Source organism: Adiantum capillus-veneris, chromosome 12 (assembly GCF_014529385.1).
Source record: "Adiantum capillus-veneris isolate H3 chromosome 12, ASM1452938v2, whole genome shotgun sequence".
Lineage (NCBI taxonomy): Eukaryota > Viridiplantae > Streptophyta > Polypodiopsida > Polypodiales > Pteridaceae > Adiantum > Adiantum capillus-veneris.
Genome location: NC_140942.1, coordinates 96,723,298 through 96,748,841, shown reverse-complemented (window position 1 = coordinate 96,748,841; position 25,544 = coordinate 96,723,298). Strand labels below are relative to the sequence as shown.

Below are 25,544 nucleotides of genomic sequence, written 5' to 3'. Positions count from 1 at the left end.
CTTTGAAGTACAACGTTTATCCATAAAAGCGTGTTGACGTGCACACGTCGCCATTTAGCAATTTTTCACTTATCATTTTGCTGAATACATACATGGATCAATTTCGCTTCCATCGCGCAGCCCCTTACATCCGGAGTCGAAAGGTCACCAAAACTGCCAAAACTGCCCAAAACATGCTGTTTTTAGGTCAAAACAGGTGATTTACAGGTTATAACAGGTCAAAACAGCAATACGCAGGTGTACCAAAGTTGTGGGATCACATGTATTGATGTTTGTCGCGACAAATTGAGTGAAAAGTTGAGTACAGGTGCTTGAAATTTCACTTTTCAGCTGAAATTTCAGATTTGGACAGTTTCATGTAAAGAAATTGTGGTCTATCGTATGCAAAGTCTTGTGGTTGCTCCTATTTGTTGAAATTTTCAGGCTATTGCATCTCTCTTGTATACACTCTTGTGGTTGAATTAAAATGGCTTCTTCCTCTTCCGCATCTGATACTAAAAGTTTGATGGAAATCAAACGGTTCGATGGTCAAGGCTTCGACCTTTGGCAAGAACGCATGCAAGGTATCCTTTTCTTAAAGGATTGTGAAGATGCATTGGAAGAGAAGAAGCCGCTAGGTTTGTTTGACAAAGAGTCGGCCAGGTTGAATAAGAAGGCTATGGCCTACATCAAAATGGCTGTCAATGATGACATTTTGACGGACATAAAGTGTTTGGACTCTGCTTATGCAATATGGCAAAAGCTAAAGTCAAATTATGAAAACACCACGCCTGTGAACCAGGTGCATTTGATGCGGAAGTTGGTGAATATGCAGCTTGATAACTCGAAGTCAAGCTTTTGAACATTTGAGTGCTTTTACAGGTGTGTTGAGTCAGTTGCAGGATAGTGGGATTCAATAATTCGATGATAAGATGAAAGCTATTTTCTTGCTTATGATATTGCCAGATACTTAGGAAACCTTGGTTGTCTCCTTGAGCAACAGTCCCACCCTCACGTATGACGGTGTGAGAGTGTCTATTCTCAATGAAGAGATTAGATGCAAGTCTAGTGGGGAAGGTGGCAGTTCTGTCTACAAAGCAAGAGGTAGAAATCAAAAGCGTGATGCGGGCAACAGGACTCAAAATAGAAGTAAGAGCAAGACAAAGGATAAGGATGTCACTTGTTATCAATGTGGCAGAAAGGGTCACAAGAAACCCGATTGCAGGTATTTCAAGAAAGAGTAGGAAAGGAAGAAGGAAATGCAAGATAAGAAGAAAGGGGAAAAATCAACAGGTCATTCCTCCAGGGATGCTGAGAATGCAAATGTATCCTCTAGTGTGGTCATTGAGGAGTTGTCAGACGTTGAGGATCTTGGTTGCGGCTTCATGCCCCTCAGATTTGGTGGTAGCTAATGCAGAAGACATGCTTATCTCGAAGAAAGATGTCATTGATGCATTGCTCAATGCTAATGATGGCCTATTCGAGTCATGGATAGTGGATTTTGGTGCTTCATTCCATGTGACTCCATCTTTGGAGTGTTTTGCTATATATACTGCATACAATTATGTCAAGGTGTACCTTGGTGATAATTTTGCTCGCAATATTGAGAGAATGGGTACTATGCGTTTGGCTCTTAACAATGGTCAAAAGCTTGTGTTGAATGATTCAGGTTTGTACCACGCATTAAGAAAAGTTTGCTATCTGTTGGTCAGTTAGATGCACATGGCTATACTACCATCTTTGCTGGGGGTTCATGGAAGTTGCTTAAGGGCTCTATGCTTGTTGCAAAAGGGTTTAAAAGAGGTACTTTGTACTATCTTTGATGCAAAGCTTTGCCTGGCAAGTTTCTTGCTGTTGCTGAAGTTGCTTCACACACGAAATTATGGCATAAGAGACTTGGCCATATGAGCCGAAAGGGTATTGATGTGCTTTCTTCTCTGAAGAGGGTTAATGTAAAAGGCAAAAACTTGGATTTTTGTAACGATTGTCTTTATGGAAAGCAAAATAAATCTTCTTATTACTTTGGTGTCTCTCGCAAAGCTAATCCTCTTGATCTTATTCACTCCGATGTATGCACTATGCCTGAAGTCTTTTGGTGGTGCATTGTATTTTGTTACATTCATTGATGACTGTACTAGGAAAGGATGGGTGCATTTTTGTTGAAAAGTAAGAGTGAGACTTTTAATGCTTTTAAGAAGTTTCATGCTTTTGTCACTACGCAAAAGAGTACTAAGCTTAAATGTCTCGGATCTGATAATGGAGGAGAGTATGTATCTGCTGAATTTCAGTGTTTTTGTGATGAAAATGGGATTAAAAGGGAATTTACAGCCCCTTATAATCCGTCTTCTAATGGTGTGGCTGAGAGGTATAATCTATGCGAGAGAGTGCGTTGCATGTTGTCCACCGCTAATCTTTCCCAAGGGTTTTGGGGGGAGGCATTGAAGACTGCAGTTCATATTTGGAATCGCTCTCCTAATAGTACGCTGAAAAATGACATTCCAGAGGAGGTTTGGTCTGGCAAACCTGCCTCTTATGATCATTTGAGAGTATTTGGCTGCGAAGCTTTTGTTCATGTATGCAATGACCAGAGAACAAAGCTTGATATGAAGTCCATTAAAGGAGTCTTCCTAGGTTATGGGGAAGAAGGTGAAATGGGCTATAGAGTGTGGTTACCACAGTTTAGAAAGGTAATACGCAGCCGAGATGAAGTGTTCAATGAGGCAAAATTGCTTAAGAATGCTACAAAATTTGATGCTGACAAGAAAACAGTCAGATTTTAGCCTTCCGTGCCACCCATTGATGTTGAAAAAGACCTGAAAAAGAGCCTCATGATGCATTACCGCAAGCTGAAATTGATAATCACTCGATTAACCTTGAGCCAGAAGAGGTAGGACATGATTTTGATGCTCCTAATGAGGATGGATAGCCACCTGAATTGGCTGAAAATGATTTTCAGCTCTATCATTTTCAGCAGCATGATAGAGCTAAAAATGAGTTGCCTTATGATGTAGAACCGTTGCCTGAGAATATAGATCATTGGGTACGCAGGTCAACTCGTTTGAGAAGGCAACCGCAGAGATTTAACCCCTCTTTGGATTATGTAATGTTGACAGATGAGGGTGAACCTCTTACATATAAAGAGGCCAAATCATGTGAGTCAAGCAGTAAGTGGAAGCTTGCGATGCAAGAGGAAATGAAATCCTTGTATGCAAATGATACTTGGGATCTTGTGCCATTGCCTAAAGGGAGAAAGGCTCTTCCTAACAAATGGGTATACAAGATTAAGATAGTGGATGAAAAACCGAAGTATAAGGCAAGATTGATTGCAAAAGGATATGCATAGAGAGAAAGAATTGATTTTCAAAAAATCTTTTCTCCTGTTGTAAAGCTTACAACTTTACGTGTCCTTTTTGCTCTCGTTGCGGTGCTTGATTTGGAATTGAATCAAATGGATGTAAAGACAGCGTTTTTACATGGTGACATTGAAGAGGACATATACATGAAACAGCCTAAAGGTTTTGTAGTTCCTACACGTGAGGAACTTGTATGCAAACTGAAAAGGGCTCTGTATGGTTTGAGACAATCATCACGACAGTGGTATAAGAAGTTTGATACTTTTATTTTTTCTCAAGGCTTTAAACGCAGCCGTGCAGATCATTGTTTGTATACGAAAAGGGATGAAGATGGTAGTCTTATCATACTTGTTCTCTATGTTGATGACATGTTGCTTGCCGGGAAACATAAGACTAGTCTTGATGCTCTGAAACGTAAGCTAAATTCAGGATTTGCTATGAAGGATTTGGGTGATGCACATCATATTTTGGGCATGCGTATTAAAAGAGATGGAAAGCTGAAATTGCTGCAAGGTGGAAAGGTACGGAGTGTACGGTACGTAATCAGTACGTAAGGTACATACTTCTGTACGGATCGGCCTTTAAGGTACGTGACCAGTACGTAACATTTGTAACAACAAAAAGAATAGTGACTTTAGCCTTTTTCAGCCTATACATACTAGGAACTACATAGAGTCCAGATATAGATACTACTTCAAACATCCATTAGATACTGCTTCAATGTCCATTAGGTACTGCTTCAAATGTTATCCGTACTTAACTCTTAGAATACATCACTTAGTCAAAACTTAAAACTTCAACATACCATGATACCGGAATCAAAATACATAAAACATCAAGAGTCAAGATTGAGGTCCTCATACAAAGATGGATACATCATACTCTAGTGACTAGTCTAGACTCTACCATCAAAAAGACAGAAAAATGGGAATACACTATATAATACAATAAACTTTAGTCCATTGCCCAATGGTAAGATGTCCCTAATAAAAAGAAAAAAAAAAGTGAAAGGGAAAAAAACCGTATACTATCTATCCGTACGTACGTATGGATGCAACCTTGAATTGCTGTTTTTATCTCAAGAAAGGTACATTGTAAAAGTACTTGATAGATTTAATATGGCTGATGCTAAGTCTCTTGGGGTACCTTTACCTCCATACACTAAGTTTAGCAAAGCAGATTGCCCAAAGGATGAGGTGGCATTGAAAGCAATGAAGGGAATCCCTTATGCATTAGCTTGTGGTTCTCTTATGTATGCTATGGTTGCCACTCGTGTTGGGTTAAAGGGCTAAATAACCCCTTTTTGTACATTTTTATACTTTGTCCAGGTTCATATTGAACCTGGACACCTTTTTTAAAGGTCACTTATAATACAAGTGGGAAAACCCAAAACTCACTTATTGAGTTTTCCCCAAATACGTGAGCTCTCTCTCTCTCTCTCTCCCTCTTCGTTCTGCTAGCGCTCCCCTTCTGTAGCACAGTGCCTCCGCTTCAAGCCTCAAGGCCTGCACATCTTTGCGTGCTCTATCACTTGCACACATCGCTGCGCGCTCATCAACTGGTATTAGAGCCCAATTAGGGTTTGCTCTAAAACCTGCAAACGTTGATTTTCAGCCAAGGAGGTCAACTTTCATGCGAGATTTTTCATCATCAAAGGACTTGTCCCCGGACACTAGAGAGCTCCTAGCAAGTGAAATTGACCTAAAACAGGTTGAAATTAGGTCAAAATCAGCAAATTACAGGTTATAACAGCAAAATACAGGTTTTGCAAATGATGTATTAAGGTGTGGGAACACTTTTGCTAAGTTCCCGCTAACCGAAAACATTGAAATTGCTGAAAAACAAGTGTTTTCAGCAAATTTCAGATTTACGCGGGTTTTTGCAAGTGTTTTTATGATGCGACTACATTGGGGAAAGTGCAAATTCATGCAATCTACTCACGTTTGACAAATTTTGGCTATGTATGACCATTTGTGGCTCAATTTTATGCAAATTGATGCTACAAATTGGGGCTTTTGCTCTTACATGCTTCTAAAGGCTGTGCATTAGCCTTTTGTATGCTCTGGGAGGCTAAAAACAACTAAATTTGTTGTTTTTGAGCATAAATTCGCTCGCTGAAATTTCCTGCGCATAAATTTCAGTTTTTTTTTTTTTTTTTTTTTTTGCCTAAATCGACCTATTTTGCCCCAAATTGCTCCTGTGACCATTTGGAGTTGTAGTGCACACCTGAACGAGGCTATACTCCGGTTTTTGTGCATTTTGCCCAAAAATTCAGGGTATTAGCCCTCTTATTCGTGCAACTATGGCCTCATGTTCTTCGGATGTGAAGATCCTCTTCGAGATTAGGAGGTTCGATGGAACAGGTTTCGACCTTTGGAAAGACAGGATCCAGGAAATCCTATTTCTTAAGAATTGTGATGGGGCACTTGAACAGGTAAAGCCACAGACTATGACGGATGAAGCATGGGTTAGCCTGAATAGGAAGGCTGTTACATACATTAAAATCGCCATGATCGATGAGACAATCATTGATGTGAAAGGTCTCACAAGTGCTCTTGATGTGTGGGAGAAGATAAAGGGAATGTATGAGAATACAATGCCTATCAACCAAGTGCATTTGATACGAAAACTTGTTGGTATGCAACTAGATGAGTCCAAGAGCGCTGCAGAGCACTTGTGGTTGTTCGCAGGTACTTTGTCGCAGTTACAGGATTCAAGCTTGCCCTCTTTTCATGATAAGTTGAAAGCTATCTTCTTGCTTATGACCATACCTGAGTCATGGGAAACATTGGTGGTTTCATTGTCCAATAACCCCAATTTGACCTTTGATGGTGTTAGGGGTTCTATCTTGAATGAGGAAATTAGGAGGAAAGCAAGTGGAGAGGGAGGCAGCTCTGCCAACATGGTTAGAGGTAGGACAGAAAAGAAGAATGCCTGTGCACAAAGGAGTAAGAGTAAGAGTAAGGAAAGGGGAAATGCCAGCAAAGGCAAGGGTGATGTGACTTGCTATCAGTGTGGCAGGAAAGGTCACAAGAAACCCGATTGCAGGTACTACAAAGCTGAATTAGAACGGGAAAAGAATGGCGGAGACAAAAAGAAAGAGAAGAAGGAAGTCAAGACAGATGCACAGGATAGCTTAAAGAACAAAGAGAAGGCCAATGTGGCTTCTAGTGTTGGGATTGAGGAGCTATCAGATGTAGAGGACATCTTGTGTGCCACTTTGTCAGATGATGATGCTTATGACATTGATGCCTCTCTTAATGTTCATTCACAGGACATGCAGATCACCAAGAGTGATCTTATTGATGCTTTGTTGACTGTCAATGATGCATTATCCCAGAGTTGGATTATTGATTCTGGTGCTTCATTTCATGTAACTCCTATCAAGGAGTGTTTCTTTACTTTTGATGCAGGCAAGCGTGGCCATGTATACCTTGGAAACAATCATGCACGTTCCATTGAGTGTATTGGCACTGTGTATCTCTCCATAGATGGCACAAATGAGCTTGTCTTGGATGATGTTAGATATGTGCCAGGAATCAAGAAGAGTCTGCTTTTTGTTGGTCAGATGGATATGCATGGTTACAGCATCTTCTTTGAGAGAGGATCATGGAAAATGACTAAAGGCTCAAGGCTGATTGTAAAGGGCACAAAGAAAGGGACACTTTACTGCATGCATGGAAAGGCCGTGTTGGGAAAGTTTATTGCATTGGCTGAAATTCACTCTCATATGGAGTTGTGGCACAAGAGGCTTGGCCATATGAGCCAAAAGGGCCTTTCTAAGCTTTGTACTTTGAACAAGCTTGATGCTAAAGGCACAAAGCTTGACTTTTGTATTGAATGTCAATATGGCAAGCAAGTAAAGCGTTCTTGTTACTCTGGTGTCTCTCGTAAATCTTGTGTGCTTGATCTTGTACATTTTGATGTATGTAGTATGCCTACTAAGTCTATGGGAGGTGCATGCTTTTTTATCTTCTTTGTTGATGATCATTCTAGATAAATTTGGGTTTATTTGCTTAAATCTAAGGATGAAGCCTTTACTGCGTTTAAGAGATTTCATGCATTGGTGACCACCCAAACAGGTAGAAAGCTAAAATGCTTGCGTACAGACAATGGGGGAGAGTTCTCAAGTGCTGAATTTAACCAATTTTGTGAAAATTTGGGCATTAAGGGGGAGCTTACTGTGCCATACAACCCCTCTTCTAATAGTGTGGTTGAAAGATTTAATAGGACACTTTGTGAGAGGGTGAGATGCATGCTGTCTACAGCTAATCTCTCTCATGGATTTTGGGGAGAAGCTTTGAAAACTGCAGTGCATATATGCAATCGATCCCCTCACATGTCTTTGAAAGGTGACATCCCTGAAGAGGTTTGGTTTGCAAGCCTGCTTCATATGATCACTTACGCATTTTTGGTTGCGAGGCTTTTGTGCATGTCAGACCCGAGTTGAGGAGTAAACTAGATGCCAAATCCATTAAAGGCCTTTTCATGGGATATGGTGAAGAAGGCGAAATGGGTTACAGGATTTGGTTACCTCAGCTCAAAAGGGTTATACGCAGCCGGGATGTTGTTTTTAATGAGGCAAGGCTGCTTCAAAACAATTGTGCCTCAAAGCATGACCATAAAAGGGTCAAATTCCAGCATGACCAGCCACCTGTTAGGCCTATTTTTGACCCCCAGGATGCACCACATATGGCTGAAAATGTAGATGATCCAGTGGTGTTTAAGCCAGATGATTTTTGACAGCATATTGAGGCTCTTGAAGGGCATTTGCAGCCACGAAACAATGCTGAGAATGGTGTATAGCAGCCCATTGTTGATGATTTTATTATGCCACCTGATGTAGACCCATTACCGGATAATGTGGATCATTTGGTGAGGCGGTCTACTCGTCCAAGACGGACTGTGAGTAGATATGATCCCTCTTTGCATTACATTATGTTGGCTGATGAGGGAGAGCCTCTTACGTACAAAGAGGCAAAGACATGGAAGTCAAGCAGTAAGTGGGAGCTTGCAATGCAAGAGGAAATGAAATCCTTGTATGCAAATGATACTTGGGATCTTGTGCCATTGCCTAAAGGGAGAAATGCTCTTCCTAACAAATGGGTATACAAGATTAAGATTGTGGATGAAAACCCAAGTACAAGGCAAGATTGGTTGCAAAAGGATATGCACAGAAAGAAGGAATTGATTTTCAAGAAATCTTTTCTCCCGTTGTCAAGCTTACAACTTTACGTGTCCTTTTTGCTCTCGTTGTGGTGCTTGATTTGGAATTGAATCAAATGGATGTAAAGACAACGTTTTTGCATGGTGACATTGAAGAGGACATATACATGAAACAGCCTAAAGGTTTTGTAGTTCCTACATGTGAGGAACTTGTATGCAAACTGAAAAGAGCTCTGTATGGTTTGAGACAATTATCACGGTAGTGGTATAAGAAGTTTGACACTTTTATACTGTCTCAAGGCTTTTAACGTAGCCATGCAGATCATTGTTTGTATACGAAAAGGGATGAAGATGGTAGTCCCATCATACTTGTTCTCTATGTTGATGACATGCTACTTGCCGGGAAACATAAGACTAGTCTTGATGCTCTGAAACGTAAGCTAAATTCAACATTTGTTATGAAGGATTTGGGTGATGCAGAGCATATTTTGGGCATGCGTATTAAAAGGAATAGAAAGTTGAAATTGCTGTTTTTATCTCAAGAAAGGTACATTGCAAAAGTACTTGACATGTTTAATATGGCTGATGCTAAGCCTCTTGGAGTACCTTTACCTCCATACACTAAGCTTAGCAAAGCAGATTGCCCAAAGGATGAGGTGGCATTGAAAGCAATGAAGGGAATCCCTTATGCATCAGCTTGTGGTTCTCTTATGTATGCTATGGTTGCCACTCGTCCCGACATTGCTTATGCAGTGGGAGTTGTTAGTCGATACATGTCGAATCCTGGCAAAGCGCATTGGGAAGCTGTTAAATGCATTCTGAGATATTTGAAAGGTACACAATCAAAGTGTATCTGTTATGGCAAAAGTGACATAAAAGTTGCAGGGATGTTGTGATGCAGACATGGCAGGTGACATGGATACCAAGAAATCTACCAGTGGGATATGTATTTGCCCTTGCTGGTGGTGCAGTCTGTTGGTGTTCTAGGTTACAGAAAATTGTGGCATTGAGTACTACTGAGGTTGAATATATTTAAGCCACAGAGGCTTCAGCAAAAGAGGCCATTTGGTTGGACAGACTTGCAGAAGAACTTGGCATGCCTGCTCATACACCCGTGTTGGGTTGTGATAGCCAGAGTGCTGTCTATTTAGTAAAAAATGCCATGTTTCATGTGCGTACCAAACACATAGATGTGCGGTACCACTTCATACTACAGGTATTGGAGGATGGTCTAGTCAACTTGACTAAGATCCATACACAGGATAACCTTGCAGATGTTCTCACCAAGAGTCTCGCTAATTCTCAACATGAGCATTGCATACAGCTAGTGGGAGTTGGTTAACTTAAAGGCGCCATTTATGCCTTTAAGTGGGAGGTTGTTGGGTTAAAGGCCTAAATAATCCCATTTTGTACATTTTTATACTTTGTCTGGACACATTTTTTAAAGGTCACTTATAATAAAAGTGGGAAAACCCGAAACTCACTTATTGAGTTTTCCCCAAAAACTTGAGCTGTCTCTCTCTCTCCCTCTTCGTTCTGCTAGCGCTTCCCTTGTGCAGCACAGTGTCTCCGCTTCAAGCCTCAAGGCGTGCACATCTTCGTGTGCTCTATCACTTGCACACACTGCCACGCGCTCATCAACTCGTCTTAACATTGCTTATGCAGTGGGAGTTGTTATACATGTCGAATCCTGGCAAAGCGCATTGGGAAGTTGTCAAATGTATTCTGAGATATTTGAAACTCCAGAAGGTTGTAGGCGATCGCAGCATGGTCTATAGGCTCTTGAATGGTCGAAACTAGCTTGGAGAAACAGTGTTCTCGTAGCGGTGATGCAAATCCAAAGCTATAGCAATCACACTGGGCCTCCAAGGTTATCGGCTCGAGGAGAGACATCTGAAGGGAGATGTTGAGAAATTTGAGGTTGCAATCTCTAGGGTTTCCATGGCAAGCGTTTCGGTATACCCCTCTGCTGCAAGCTGCACTCCGAAGAAAGATGTCAAATGTCATGTAAAATTTTCTTGACAGCTTGCCAAGTCCTTGGAGTGTGCCGCTTGGTAGCTATAGGCATCCGCCACTGCATAGCAGTGCCTCCTCTGAGCAAAGCAATGACAAAAAAGAACTTTGATTCTTCTGAGTAATTCCCCATGTCATAGTTGTTATCAAACTGTTGTAAAAACTGCAAAGGTTTTCTTGTATTTTTCTCTCTCGAAAAACAACAAAAACTTATGGTGAAATTTGGAAGCGCCATGGTGCTCTTTTTGCTCGTTGGTAGGACCGGTATGATTCTTTTTGGGTGCTTCCTTGTGCAACAGCTGGGCCGACCACCATGTCTTTGCTTTCCTTGCATTTCTCTCTCCCGAAAAACGACAAAAACTTATGGTGAAATTTGGAAGCACCATCTTGCTTTGTCTGCTCTTTGGTAGGACCGGTATGCTTCTTCTTGGGTGCTTCCTTGTTCAAGAGTAGGGTCGACCACCATGTCTTGCATTACCTTTCTTCTCCAGAGTTGACCACCATGTCTCTGCATTACCTTTTCAGAGAAGACGCCGCCTTTCGTACCTTGGAGGCTTCAAAGAAATGTCAAACTGTTGTTGTAAAAGGATGAGCACCACGTGCCAACGAAAGACGGACTGAACAAGATAACAACCGAATTGAAAGAGATGCACGACACACGAGACGCAGAGTTACACCCCAAGAGGGCATTGACCCCAAACCCTGGTGCCTCTTTCGGTATTTCTTTATATTGCTTCATCAAACTACAACTCCCATGGCTTTGCTCTACATCTTTCGTGGTAGATTGTCAATGTGAAAGCCCATGGGTCATATTTAAAGGCCCTTGGTCTCTAAAAGCAGTTCACATGAAAAGCATCAAGTTCTAAAAACATATGGTTCAAAAGCTGGCGCCCAAAAGCTGTTAGCGTAAATTATGGAAATCCGTACACCTGCCACGTTAGCAGTGCAATTCGCGAAAGTGTGTACATGCTGCCACGTTATCAGTGCAAGTCGCGGGTGTCCGTACAACTGCCATGTCATCAAGTTTTTACGCAAGACTTGTGTTTGTGTGTGTGTTGGTGTGTGCTGGCTTGATCTTTAATGTCTTTAAGTGAATTGGGCCCCATCAAACGGGGTCCCCTAAGTTGGTGGGAACTCTTCTTTAAAAATAGGCCACTCGGTGAAGTTTTGTAAGTCGGTAAAACTTCTTCTGCTCCTTAGGGTTTAGTGTCACAAACTGCTGAAGTCTCAAGCCACTGAAGAATGGAGCCAATCTGCAGATCGATGTCTAGAAAGCGTTTTGTTGTATGCTTGAAAATCTCGGAATGACGCAGACGGGATGTCTGGCGAGCGTTTTGTTGTACGTTGGAACACCTCTGAACGATGCAGACGGAATGTTTGGGGAGCGTTAGAGTTTTAGGCTTGAAACCTCTAAGCGACGTAGGGTGCGGTATGAGGAGCGCTTGATTGTATCAGTCCTCTAAGCTCATGGCCCGGACCATTTTAGGTTCTTTGTGGGGGGAGTGATGAGGTAGTCGTCGAGTAGCTTCATGTTGTAGACCGTTTGTTTTGGGAGAGTGCTTAGCGGCGGTGTTCATTGTCTTGTAACATGCATATGTGAGCATTTGTGTTGCATTGTGATGTGCCAACCATTGAGTATTCCTAATTGGGTGAGATTGCCTGGATATGTAATTTTAGTGCATTGAGACGCCCGTTTAAGATCAGTGCAGTCTAGGTGTGATGGCTAATGTTGCTACGCCGGAATATCAAGAGCTCCGATCTAGAACGTAAAGAATGAGATGGCTACATAGAGATCTAGGCGCATCAAGAGTTCTAGACATGATGAGATGACTAGATTGAATATTTGCACCTTGGTGTTCAGTGTGAACTAAGTGTTTGATTTGTGAAATTTTGCGAGCATAATAATAAAGAAATACCGGAAGGGGCGATAGTCTTTGGGGCCACTGTGTCTTAGCTCGGAACTCCGCCGTTCCATGCTCTCTCTCTCTCTCTCTCTCTCTCTCTCTCTCTCTCTCTGACATCATGGTTTCAGACGCATGGTTTCACCATGGACAGGCTGCCCCCTTTCGAGTACTCTCTTCATGCACCCTCAATGTCTCTTACACGGATGGAGATTACAAGACTCATTCGTCTGGACCTAATCCAACTGGATATCAGGAGGACATGGATAGAGCCGCCACAGGAGTTGGGCACGAAGATGGCTTTCTATAGAGAGCATCTTCTCCACCTCACAGGAGATGGGTTTGTGATTCGACCCAGCTACACGGACACACATATGTCTCATGGTTTGTGGTGTGCCATTGGTCAGATACGCACATCCTCACATCAGCTGGAGATTGAGATTGGTAGATTTAGAGGGATACCAGCAGACAACAGGATGTGCCGCTTATGCTAGCTAGAGCCAGAGACAGAGCTACATTACATATGTCATTGCACAGTGTACTATGAGATTCGGGGCCGTTTCCACTGCTCATTCAGAGAGGGTTTCGGTCCTTTCTCTAGGGTCATGAGTTATTAGGATCAGAGATGTCTTGGGCTATATCTACTTGAGTTACACAGATATAGAGACACTTTACTGGGAGAGCTAGAGAGAGACAGTTCCAGAGACGGATTACAGATTTCTTTTCACTAGATATGGGACAGCCAGAGGAGCAGCCATCACTGTAGAGCTCGGCCCACACTCATTCGACCACTATTGCCACTCTTATCGACCGAGCACTGGAGCTACAGAAATCCAAACGGCCACGATTGAGGAGAGGGGCTACCCAGCATCGACGGAGACTACAACAGAGGATTCGAGCCATACTCTCTCGACATCCAGAGTGCAGATGAGGATGGATTTTAGCAGTAGTAGTATTTTTGTTCTAGTCTTTTTGTACCCAGACATGGTATCAGATTCACAATTTTGTAACAGTTTTGTCTCATAGGTCATTTTGGCCTTTTAAAGACGTTAATATAACATTTCATCTCTCTCTCTCTCTCTCTCTCTCTCTCTCTCTCTCTCTCTCTCTCTCTCTCTCTCTCTCTCTCTCTCTCTCTCTCTCTCTCTCTCTCGCGCGCGCGCGCGCGCTCCTTGCTCGCCCCCCCCCCCCTCGCCCTCCCCGTGTCTATCGCACGCCCACCCCCTGTCTATCGAGGGTTAATCCCCCAGTCTATCGCGCGCGCCCCCCGCCCCCCTCCCCCTCCCTCCCCCCCCCCCCCCCCCTTTTTTTGTCTATCACGGGTTAATTTTTTCAGCCTTTTAAGTAAGTTTTTATTTATTTATTGTCTATAGTCTATCGCCCCCTCCCCCCCCCTCCTTCTTTAAAATTTTTCAAACTTTCGCCCCCCCACCTCACTCTTTCGCCTATCCCCCCCCCCCCCCCCCCCCGGCTGCTTCTCTCTCTCTCTCTCTCACTCTCTCTCCCTCTCTCTCTCTGCTTATTCAGAGAGGGTTTTGGTCCTCTATCTAGGGTCATGAGTTATGAGGATCAGAGATGTCTTGGACTATATCTACTTGAGTTACACAGGTATAGAGACACTTTACTGGGGAGAGCTAGAGAGAGGCAGTCCCAGAGACACATTACAGATTTCTTTTCACTAGATATGGGACAGCCAGAGGAGCAGCCACCACTGCAGAGCTCGTCCCACACTCATTCGACCACAACTGGCACTCTCATCGACCGAGCATTGGAGCTACAGAGATACAGACGACCGCGACTGAGGAGAGGAGCTTCACAGCATCGACGGAGACTACAACAGAAGATTCGAGCCATACTCTCTCGACATCCAGAGTGCAGATGAGGATGGATCCTCACCATTTCTTCCATCTTTGTTTCACACACTGTTACATCTAGTTTACCGGGTACCTATTGTATCAGCTGCTACACCCACATAGTTTTAGATTGTAGTAGTAGTAGTAGTATTTTGTTCCACTTCTAGTTCTTTTCTAGTTCTTTTGTACCCAGACATGGTATTAGATTCACTATTTTGTAACTGATTGGTCTCATAGGTCATTTTGGCCTTTTGAAGACGTTAATATAACATTTCATTTCATTTCTCTCCCCTCCCCCCGGGCTGCTTCTCTCTCTCTCTCTCTCTCTCTCTCTCTCTCTCTCTCTCTCTCTCTCTCTCTCTCTCTCTCTCTCTCTCTCTCTCTCAACATACTGAGGGCACCTGGCCACACCGCCTCGCGCTCCGCCACTCGTCGCGATTGCCGTCAGTGTGGGTGCACATGTACATTCAGTGCCGCGCCCGCTGCTAGAGTGGGTGCACACGCGCATCTAACCTCCTTGCGGACGGCGATCAAACATGAGGAAGACGAACGAAAAAGCCGACCCCCTAGAGGATGCCATTCGAAAATGCAAAGAGGAAATGACGGAGACCATCACCAAGATGAACCGCAATCTCTGGGGCTGAATAAACATTCTCGACGGACGTGTTCTGATCCAAGAGAGCAAGATAAGCACGCTGGAAGACCGAGTGACGACCCAAGAGGAAGAGATCACGTCACTCAAGAAAGAACTCGCCGAAGTACGATCAAGAAACACACTGGAAGAGGGCGAACTGCAACCGTCAGTAATTGAAGAAATCAACACGATCAAGGAACAAGTACGGGCTATCAAAGAGGGAGAAGAACAACACAAAGAAATGATGACTTCTTGGGTGGATGTTCTTACCAAAACCCAACAGAAGGCGGACGAAGCCAAGAAATGGATCAAGGTGGCCAAGAAAGGGAAAGACAAGGAGATAACGCCCACATCCACACCCAACAACATGATTAACCAGACACTAGAGGAGGAGCAGAGGAGAAGGGTGCGCGCCTTACATGTGAGAATTTGCGGTCTTAAAGACAGGCAATGTGGAGGAAGAAGTAAAAGAACTCACAGCCTTGATGGGGATTCATGAGCCGACACACACAAGGGCATGGAGAGTGTGCAACATAAAGAAAAATGGAGGCAGTGGAGAAACCTCAAAAGAAAGAGCACTCATCCTCCGTTTTCCCACCATGGAAGCAAAGAAGTCATTCTTGAAGAAAAGACCAACTCTTAAAGAGACTGGCATCTTTCTTGGGGATGATCTCACCCTCTCGCAGATCGCTCATATGCAGGAGGTAATGCTGGAGATTAGAGCGGCAAGGGGAAAAGGCAAGATGGCTTTTTACCGAGACGGAAAAAAGTGGTAATACTTGAGCGACGCTCCACATGATGGTGGGAGACTTATGGGACCACACTCAAAAGTGGCTGCCTGGAACTGCAATGGATCTCTGCGTCTTGATGTGGGTGCTTTTGAGGATAGCTTTACTGGAAGAGACATCATCTTTTACTTTGAGACACACCAGGCCCCTGGGCAATCCATGCCTCACATCAGTGGATATAGGTGGGAGACAGCCTACAGACAGAAGACACGCTCAGAGCACAGAGGGCGGGGCTCGGGAGGAGTGGCAATGTTATTTAGAGAGGATCTGCAGCCACTGATACATATAGCCCGCAGGGACGAGCAGGCTAGGTACATGTGGGTGAGACTGAAAGCAGAGACAGGCAGATACCTCTATCTAGCTATTTGTTACTTTCCCCCGAGTACATTATTTTATGCACCACCCAGAGGACAGTCCCCTTTCTCTATTTTGGATGATGACATATGGGAGTTCTCTAGGGACGGTGACATTATCATCCTCGGGGACTTCAATGCTAGGACTGCACATCACCAGGCAGTGTTTTATGATACTTCAGAGGAGATGCTAAGAGAGATAGAGGTGGCAGAGACGGGCCTTTCTAGACTATCACACGATATGGAATATACTGAGTATGGGCGACACCTGATAGACATGGGCATTGCACATGGATTGGCCATCATGAACGGCCTACAGAGATTTCCTGCTGCGGGAGGCTTTACATGCTTCCCACACAGACATGGAGCCAACACGGTGGACTATGTCATGGCACAACCGAATCTCATCTCTAGTATCGAGGATCTAATTGTTGGGCCCAGACCGGTCGGGGTGGCGGTGGATCATGCTCTTGTGTCAATGACCATCTCCTTCCATTTCAGTGCAGCAGACAGGCCACGAGTAGCAGCCCCTACTCGCTACACATTCACAAGGGAGACGGACTCTGTATACATGGACGGAATCTACAGACGCCTATGCACTGAGGACCCGAGGCGACCTCTGGAGGAGCTAACTAATATACTGACACATACATTACATGAGGCAGCAGGTGAAGCATACCCACACACCCAGCCTGAGCACAGCCGCCGATTTGGGAGCATGCCTCAGAACAGCTGGTACGATGAGGAGTGCCGCCAGACTAGAGCCAGACTTCAGAGGGAGGTGCTGTTGGGGGACGTCACTCACAGACAGTCACAGATGGACTTCCGACGCCTGGTGCGGTGGAAGAAGAGGGCTTTTTTGGCTAGACTCGAGCAGGATCTATATCAACTATTCTTGAGTCAAGACTCGTGTGAGGCGTGGCGGCTCTTTCATGAGCAGTACCCCCCCCTGCTATTTCCTCCACAGAGACCTGGGGTCAGTACGCATCATCTTTGTACACAGTACCTGAATAGCCGCCCCTCCCCAACCCCCCCGACCCATGCCCACATACATGTGTCTTTTTCACTGCTGAGATGGTGAAGAAATCCATTGATAGGATGAAGACTGGGAGAGCATATGATCATGAGGGCCTAGTAGCTGAGCATTTCATGCATGCCAAAGACCTACTAGTAGAGCTTCTAGCAGTTATGTTTAACCGTGCCATGTGTGAGGGCCTACCGGACACATGGAACCTATCTACAATCGTACCTCTCTTCAAATCAGGAGACCCCATGGAGCCTGGGAATTATCGCACTATCATGATTCGGCACACACTGGCACGGTTGTATGCATCCATTCTTGAGCAACAGCTGAATAGATGGGCAGAGAGGGAAGGAATACGTGCAACTGGGCAGGCAGGATTCAGGAGAGGCTTCTCTACTCTTGACCATATCCTAACACTCAGGGCCATCATCGAGGAAGGCAGATCTCATGGGAGACAGATCTATTGTAGCTTTGTGGACTTCTGCAAAGCTTTCGACACGGTACCCAGAGCTAGACTGATGCGCAGATTACAGGAAATGGGAGTACCCACAGAACTCATTTGGGGGATCATGGCATTGTACAGATCAGTAGTAGGGCATGTACGCACCCCGGAGGGACTTTCTAGACCGGTTCATTCCACTATTGGGGTGAAGCAAGGCTGCCCGCTCTCTCCCACTCTGTTCGGTATGTATGTGGATGAGATTTCTGACTACATTGTGGATGAGATTTCTCTCCCACTCTGTTCGGTATGTATGTGGATGAGATTTCTGACTACATTGACAACGATGGGGATAAAGGTGCTCAGTTGGCAGGGACATGGATTCCACTTTTGTTATATGTTGATGACATAGTGTTGATCTCCGAATCCCCAGAGGGAATGCAACGTCAATTGGATGCTCTGCATACGTTTGCCCAGGAAAGTGGTTTGTCTGTCAACCTAGGTAAAACCAAGGTTATGGTGTTTAATACCACCCCACAGTGGATCAGGAGGTAAGCACCTACACTCACATACGGCCAGGAGACTGTGGAGTACACAGACGCTTACACTTACCTTTGAGTGGTTTTTAGCGGACCTACATTCTCACTCAGAAGAGCAGAAGAAACCAGACTTACTAGAGCCCACGCAGCATTGGGTATATTGGAGAGGATGTGTTCGCAGGTTCAGTTTCAGGAGCCCCGGACGAAGCTCTTGCTCTCTGACACCTTGGTGGCTTCAACATTGCTCTATGGAACCGACATATGGAGACCTTCACTGGATCACCACGGGAGGACGGGTCGCTCAGATGGATGGGGGAACATGGAGAAACCTCTCGTCTCTATGATCTCGCGGCTCATTAGAGGCAAGGCATCAGTACCACGGGCCATTATCCGAGCAGAGCTAGCGGCCCCCCCACTTGTGGTGGAGGCGCTCACTAGATCAGTCTCCTTCATAAACCGCACATGGGCACTTCCTAGAGACAGATATGCTCGCATAGCACTTGAATCCTCTCGACAGTTAGCCATACAAGGAGATACAACATGCTGGTATGGGGAGATGACATCATGGTTTCATGCACATGGGTTTAGCATAGACCGGCAGCCACCATTCCATTACTCATTGGATGCACCATCTCTCACCCTTACACAGTCAGAGATCACCAAGCTCATACGCCAAGACCTGACCCAGCTAGACACTAGAAGGACATGGATACAACCAGCACAGGAATTAGGCACGAAGATGGATTTTTACAAAGAACACCTTCTCCAGCTTACGGAAGATGGTTTTGTGGCGAGACCCAGATACATGGATACCCACTTGTCTCATGGGATACGATGTACTATTGGCCAGTTATGCACATCTTCTCACCAGTTGCGGATTGAGACTGGGAGATACAGCGGAGTACCAGCAGAGGACAGGACATACCCCTTGTGTAACATGGAACCTGAGACAGAGCTACACTATACATGTCGCTGCCCCGTCTACTACGAGATACGAGGCCGCTTCCATTGCTTGTTCAGAGAAGGTTTTGGACCACTCTCAAGAGTCATGGGATACGAAGACCAGAGATGTCTGGGTTTGTTCTTGCTCGAGCTGCGTAGACACAGAGATAGCCTGATGAATGGCGAGGCTAACCAGTCTCAAAGACGGATCACAGACTTCTTCAGAGCAGACACGGGACAGCCGCAAGAGCCACTCCCAGAGCAAAGCTCCCCCTCGTCTCACACCAGAGGCACACTGATTGACCGAGCGATTGAACTGGGGAAATCCAGGCGCCCGCGATTGCGAAGAACTACATAGCATTGACGGAGGCTACGACAGAAAATTCGGAGCACGCTGGCCAGGCATGCAAGACGCCCAGTCAGACTACTAACCATGGAGGAAGTTGATGAGATTCGCCAACGACCGATGCTAGATCTCTTGTGATTCAGCTATCCCAACAAGCCGCCCATTTTTTGCTTAGTCTTTTGCTTGGTTCACATCGATCAACTTAGGACCCCATAGTATATATCTTTGTTTTGTACTGTTGTTAGGTTATTTTGTTACTCTGACTTTGTATCAGATCCACCACTTTGTAAATTTCGGGTCTCATAGGTCATTATGGCCTTTTGAAGACGTTAATATAACATTTCATTTCTCTCTCGTGTCAAGTTCAGTGATTTTGCAGTTTCTGTTGTGTGTTGCTATTGATTTCTCGCTTGGAGTGTCCAAGCTATTAACGACTGTTCATACATGAGCAAGCTCTAACTGCATGCACTTTGGAGTTAAGGGTAGGATGGCTTCAAGTGTGCACCTCCATCGAGGCAGATAGACACACTACATGGATGGTGCAGTGTCTTGGCCCACTGATGGGTTTGAGGGGGGGCACCCTATGTGGGAGCAACAAGCTGCATGATGGTGGATGGCAAGGCTCAACACCCATGACAGTGGATGGCAAGGCGGCAGTACCTGAGGACTTGAGCCAGTGGGCTGGGTGGCAGGCTGGGTTGGATGAGCCCCTTGAGAGCGATATGGTATATTTTCGGGGCGTGTGCAGTAGGAAGCTCCCATCATGAGGCAGGCATGATAGGCTGTCTAGTGGTCTAGCACAAGGTGGTGACCTGTTGGCGTGGTGATTGTTGACGTCATGACAAGGGTAAGACCCAGACAGGGGGGGTGGGGGGGCAAAGATGAGCCGGTTTAGAGCACAGCTGAGAACCTATATAATGAGACGGTTGGGTGGAGAAGCTAGGCTCAGAACCCCTCTTGCCCTTTCAGTCATTCTGGGTTGTCTTATTCCTATACTGGTGGAAACTGGATAGCATACTGATGATCATGGAGAATTAAGTAGTGCACAACACACCTAGAGCTCTTCACTGGCACGTCCTTGACAAGTTTTGGACAGATGAAAGTAGTTCTTTGTGTGGCAGTAAGCACGTTGTGGTTTACTAGTGGATTGATGCAGTGATTACATTGGCCTCATTTCTGTCTTTATGTCTGTTGAGTGGCTGGGTTTATGCCATCGGATTTTTAGAGGGCTTAAGGCTACATGTAGTCTATCGCTTGTGTATTCTATTGTTTCTAGCAAGCATCATGAAGCTGGTTCTTGCCATCAACAAAGCTCTTGACCCTCTTTTTTGAGTATTACACATCTCTTCCTACTCTTTTTGGTTTTGCAGGGTTCTTGGGTCTCTGATGAAGAATTTAGCATGGGCTTATTGGACTTGAAGCCAACTGCCTCCTCTATAAAAGCCTCAGCTGGTACTGCTTCAGTAGTGCCAATCACACAGCTTGATCATAACACTGGGGGCCATCATAGTGCAGCTGATTCAGGTGATCATGCCAGAGCTGTTCCAGGGGGAGCATTAAGCTCCGATGCTCCTGCAAGAGGGGAATCAATCTCACAGGTTAAAGCAGAGATTTCTCATTTGCCTGTGAAGTCAGCATCCTCGGGGTCCAAAGATCATCACATTTCATTAGCACAGGCTGCAGCTATCGCAGCGGCAGAGGCTAGCAAAACTGGTTTGCCCCCCGTGAAGCATGTCGATGACAGAGGGGCTTCGACTGGCAGTGTTAAAGCAGAAGAAAACATCTCCAAAGCGTCCCTGAAGTTTGAAAATGAGGTAGGGTTAGCATGTCTTGGTAGTTATTTACAAGACTGAATTTAATTTGCAAGTTCATGTGCAGGACCGAGCAAGACGTGCACAAAACACGGCTGCATCAGAAAATATCCGTGCGACCAAGGTAGATGTAGGGAAAGAAGAAACTCGGCTGGCAAACAGCGTGGCAACACTGGGTGGTTCTACCTTTGCTGAAAGAGATACAGGTAGTAGAGCACAAGAGAACCTTCGCTCACGGCCTGCTGGTACTGGTCCTCCACCTGCGGTTGCAAATGGTAGTGCTATACCAAATTCTGGTGCAAACAAAAGTACAGTGGGAGAGAAGAAGGGCCCTTCATCTGTCAGTAAAGTTCGTGCAAGAAGTGAAGTAGCATCTGAGGCTACAATGGAGGGCAAGAAAGCTCCAGCAATGAAGGTCAGTAACGAGCGTGAAGCAGACTTGGTCGATACTCAAGATAGTCCACTTACACATAGTGGGCACCTGCCTTCGAAGTCTCCACGTAAAGAGGATGCAAGCATAAGCAAGTCCTCCGACGAGTTGACCAAAGCTAAGAGGTCAAACTTCTCTGATGAGATTGATCGAACTACCAAGCGGAAAAAGAATGATGGTGCTGATAGAGGCAGTGAGGCTGGTGAATTTCGAAAAGGTGGCGAAACTGGTGAATTGCGTAGCATGGATCGAGAGAAGCTGCAACAAGATCAGCGCACTGCTGAAAGGTCTCGTTCAGTTGAGCATGATAAAAGCTCCTATGATGAAAGAGCAACCTATGAAAAGCTTTCTGAGCGCATGGCTGATCGATCCAGAGAAAGGGCTTCTGAGAGAGCTGACCGCGATTATCGCGGTGATAGAAGTGTGGATAGACTGGATCGATCACGCGATGATAGATTTACACGAGAGAGCTCAGTGGATAAAGTCAGTGGGTTTGACAGGCCAGGTGAAAGAAGCAGGGAGGAAAGGGTCAAGGATGATAGGGGCAGGCCCAGATATAATGACCAGCCTGCAGAACAGCCTCATCCAGACGATCGCTTTCCTATGCAACATCTACCGCCGCCGCCACCATTGCCTCCTAATCTTGTTCCGCAGTCATTAAGTGCTAATAGGAGGGAGGATGAGGATGCGCGAAGAGCTGCCAGGTTGCCTGCAAGAACCCCTCACAGAGAGGAGAAATCTGACAAAAGGCGCCCGGAAGATGGATCATCAACACCAATTGAAGACATTAAACGGAAGATCGACGATCCAAAGAGAAAAGATGATGATGTCTGGGACCGAAAGCGAGATGACAGGGAGATGGTGCCCATGAAGGTAGTGTCCTTTTCTGTATGTTTTGTTGGGCTATGTGGTCAAATTATGTGCATAATTCTCTAGACCGTGTCTCAGGCTGACAAGGAAAGAGATCGTGACAAAGATGACATTTCAGCTGCTAATTCTAAAAGGCGGCGTCTTAAGCGAGACCATATATCGTCAGAAATGCCATCAAACTTGGGGCCCTCTTCAGCACCTCCACCACCACCACTTTCTGTGGTGACATCTGATCAGTATGATCGTGATCGGGATAGGAAGAGTGCACTCACAAGCATGTATGAGGACCCTGCCTACGACAAGACTCTTAGCAGCAGAGTTCATAAGGAACCTGGCAAAGTGGCTCGAAGAGAGCATGACCAGTATCCTTTGGTGGTTAATCTCTAGCACTTTTTAGCTGCTTGTTTTCATGTTCTTTCACCTTTTGAAAATTGTTGCAGCTGACTTAACTCCATATCAGAGCATATGATCATGATTGGGATGAAGAAAAACGCTCCAGAAATGACATGAAGCGACGGCATCACCGCGTAAGGAGCGCTCGCGATTCTTGAATAGCTTCTCACTTGTCTGAGTTTACATCTGTAAAATTTCAATTTTTACTGCTGACGCCAGAGGCATGCCGAGGCGGGAAATGTATTTATAGACCAATTTTGTATGGAAGTTGACACAAAAATTCTCTCCCCCCCCCCCCCCACCCCCAACACACACACACACACACACACACACACACACACACACACACGTGCGTGCGGGAAAAATTAAAAAGCCAAAAGGGGAATAAAAACACAAGTTTCCTATGTGAGGAGGCATCTTGTGTTACTCTCCAAGAGCGTATCAGAGCATGATTAGAGGTCTACTATGAGGAGATGCAATACAATGGAAGGCTATAAAATTCTTTGCCAAATGGGTGATGTGTTGCCATTTGGAGCATTTGAATAGAAGGCTAAATAGAACAAAATTAAATTCAACAGGTTTGATTTGAAGTGTGAAAGAACTATAAAAGATGGAAGATAAAAGATTAGCTATGAAAAGTGTCTACAAGTTGTGTTTTTCATCCTATCCTTTGAACTTCCCTATACCTTAGACCTTGGTCTTTAGGGGTTTACCTTGTTGATGAACTTTTTCAAGAATTAGTAGCATGTGATAAGGAAGTAGGTCCGAACAATTCTCAAAAAACAAAACCAGGTTGTAACTCATGAAAAATGCCAATAACCTCCGCTAAGGTTGTCCATGAACCAGATCGAAAAGTTGTGTAGGAAAGGGCTCTTTGTGTAATGGCAGAGTGCCCTCATTCTTGCTGGGCACTGCACTACAAAATAGAAAAGTGTGGCGATGAGGGTATTGCTCCCATGATGCAGGGTACACACCCTTCAGAGAATTGGCAAGAGATGGGGGATGGTCCCCCTGGCAGCGACGGGCCGACTCACTTAAAGTAACAACCCCCAGATTCAGCGACATGCGTTGTTAGGTTGCAAGGAATAGAATCTGTGTAAGAGGGTAAGGTGCCCAAGTGAAAAGGTTGTTGCTGCACGTATTTCGAAGGACCTTGAGTGCAGCCATATTTGGCCTTTCAAAGGGGAGAGCTTGGTTGTGGTGCCGGTGGCAATGGGAAAGAGGTCTGGCAGGTTATTGTTTTCAATGATCGGTGGACGACTGCAGTAGATGCGGCCAAGAAAATTCATGGAGAAAGAATTGGCTCAAAGGTTGCATCTTCTAGAGGAGAATATATGCCCCTTTCTTGCGAGAAGCTGCCAAAGTAGTATTTGTTAGAATGACTAGATTTGAGAGGTTGCATGTGATGTCGAAGTTACTACTAGAGCAAGTGTAGTGTGGTGTTTCTCCCATTTCATAACATATCCACCTTGATGCTTACTAAAAGTAAAAATCCCTAAAAAATAGAAGGTTGTTTAGGAAGCTAAAGTTTAATCAACTTTTCTTAATGTTTATGTGTCTGTTGTAGTCAACTAATCAATTGACAATTACGATTTTGGGACGTGGCTTGTGAGAACATATTATTTTTGAACAAGGATATGGGAAGTAGTTTGAATTCAGAAGACATGATGTATAGAGTGAGATTTACAAGCATACAAGTCTATGGATATAAAGCCTTCAAGAAATATGAGTTCACAAAGGCAATGTATAATACTTTTTGCTAAACTCTTGGCAGTGTTTAAAATGCATACATATCAAGATGCTTGTGATGTATGCCATTTGCAAGCTAAATGAGAGAACATCACAATTTGACCTGGTTGATATGTAGACTAGAGCCATCAAGACCCCAAAGAGTCCAAAAACTAGATTGAGAAGGTATGGCATGTGTTCTTTTGTAGCTAAGAAAAGAAAAGTATGGCCAAAGTATGCTCTTCAAGAAAGTTAAATGACAAATATATTAATGTTGGTGCGTTTTAGAATCCCCAACTTTGCGAAAGAGTTTGTGGAGCATTGCGAAAGTCATTGGCAATCTTATGGTGTCATCCTCTTTTTATCATGATGTGCAACACTTGTTTCAATCTTGTTGTCATTGGCTACTACAATGCAACAATTTTCAGTATTGAATGGAAAATGTGAGTATATTCTTAGCATTATTTGCAGTCCTTTTTGTTGTCTCTACATTTGCAACATTAAGAGGCCAATCATAATCCAACTTACGATGCTCCTTGTGTTGCTCTGTGGCTTGCTCACATGATAAAGACCTTCCCTTAGGACACTTGCTCAAAAATCATAGAGCGTGGATGTTCGAGGGGTTAACGATTTTCATCCAGTCACTACTCATTAGCGTTTGTATCCTCCATTTGTAACAGCTTATCTAGAATGTTTCGGATGGTAGAAATGCTACAGGTGGATGAAATACTTTACTAATGATAACTAGTGTTGCATTAAAATTGTGATTACTATATACTTTATAGACAATTACATGACTTCCCTCTTTCCTCTCTAAGTTTGCAATTTGAGTCCATGCTCTTGTGGTGGCATGTGTCTTTTGAGGCCACCACGACATATCAATTATTAACTTGTTTCTTATCACATCTAAACATTTGGTAATCTACCGTATTGGGTCATTAACCTACACCTAGCCTTGAATATGTTTTATAATTTGGGCTCT

At 44.5% G+C, this 25,544-nt stretch overlaps 1 protein-coding gene across 2 annotated transcripts in view; it reads left to right on the top strand.

Moving 5' to 3' along the window:
* The window catches only part of THO2, a 147,722-nt gene extending 124,313 nt beyond the window's left edge, over positions 1–23,409 (top strand). Inside the window, exons 29-32 of one of the 2 annotated variants that reach the window (XM_086525454.1) lie at positions 20,701–21,144; positions 21,209–22,444; positions 22,508–22,803; positions 22,902–23,409. In XM_086525454.1, coding sequence (XP_086381580.1) covers positions 20,701–21,144; positions 21,209–22,444; positions 22,508–22,803; positions 22,902–22,992 — 2,067 coding nt within the window. In that variant the 3' untranslated portion in view covers positions 22,993–23,409. The remainder of the gene's footprint in view (positions 1–20,700; positions 21,145–21,208; positions 22,445–22,507; positions 22,804–22,901) is intronic. The other variant, XM_086525455.1, reaches the window with a different exon arrangement.
* Positions 23,410–25,544: the final 2,135 nt, after the last annotated feature.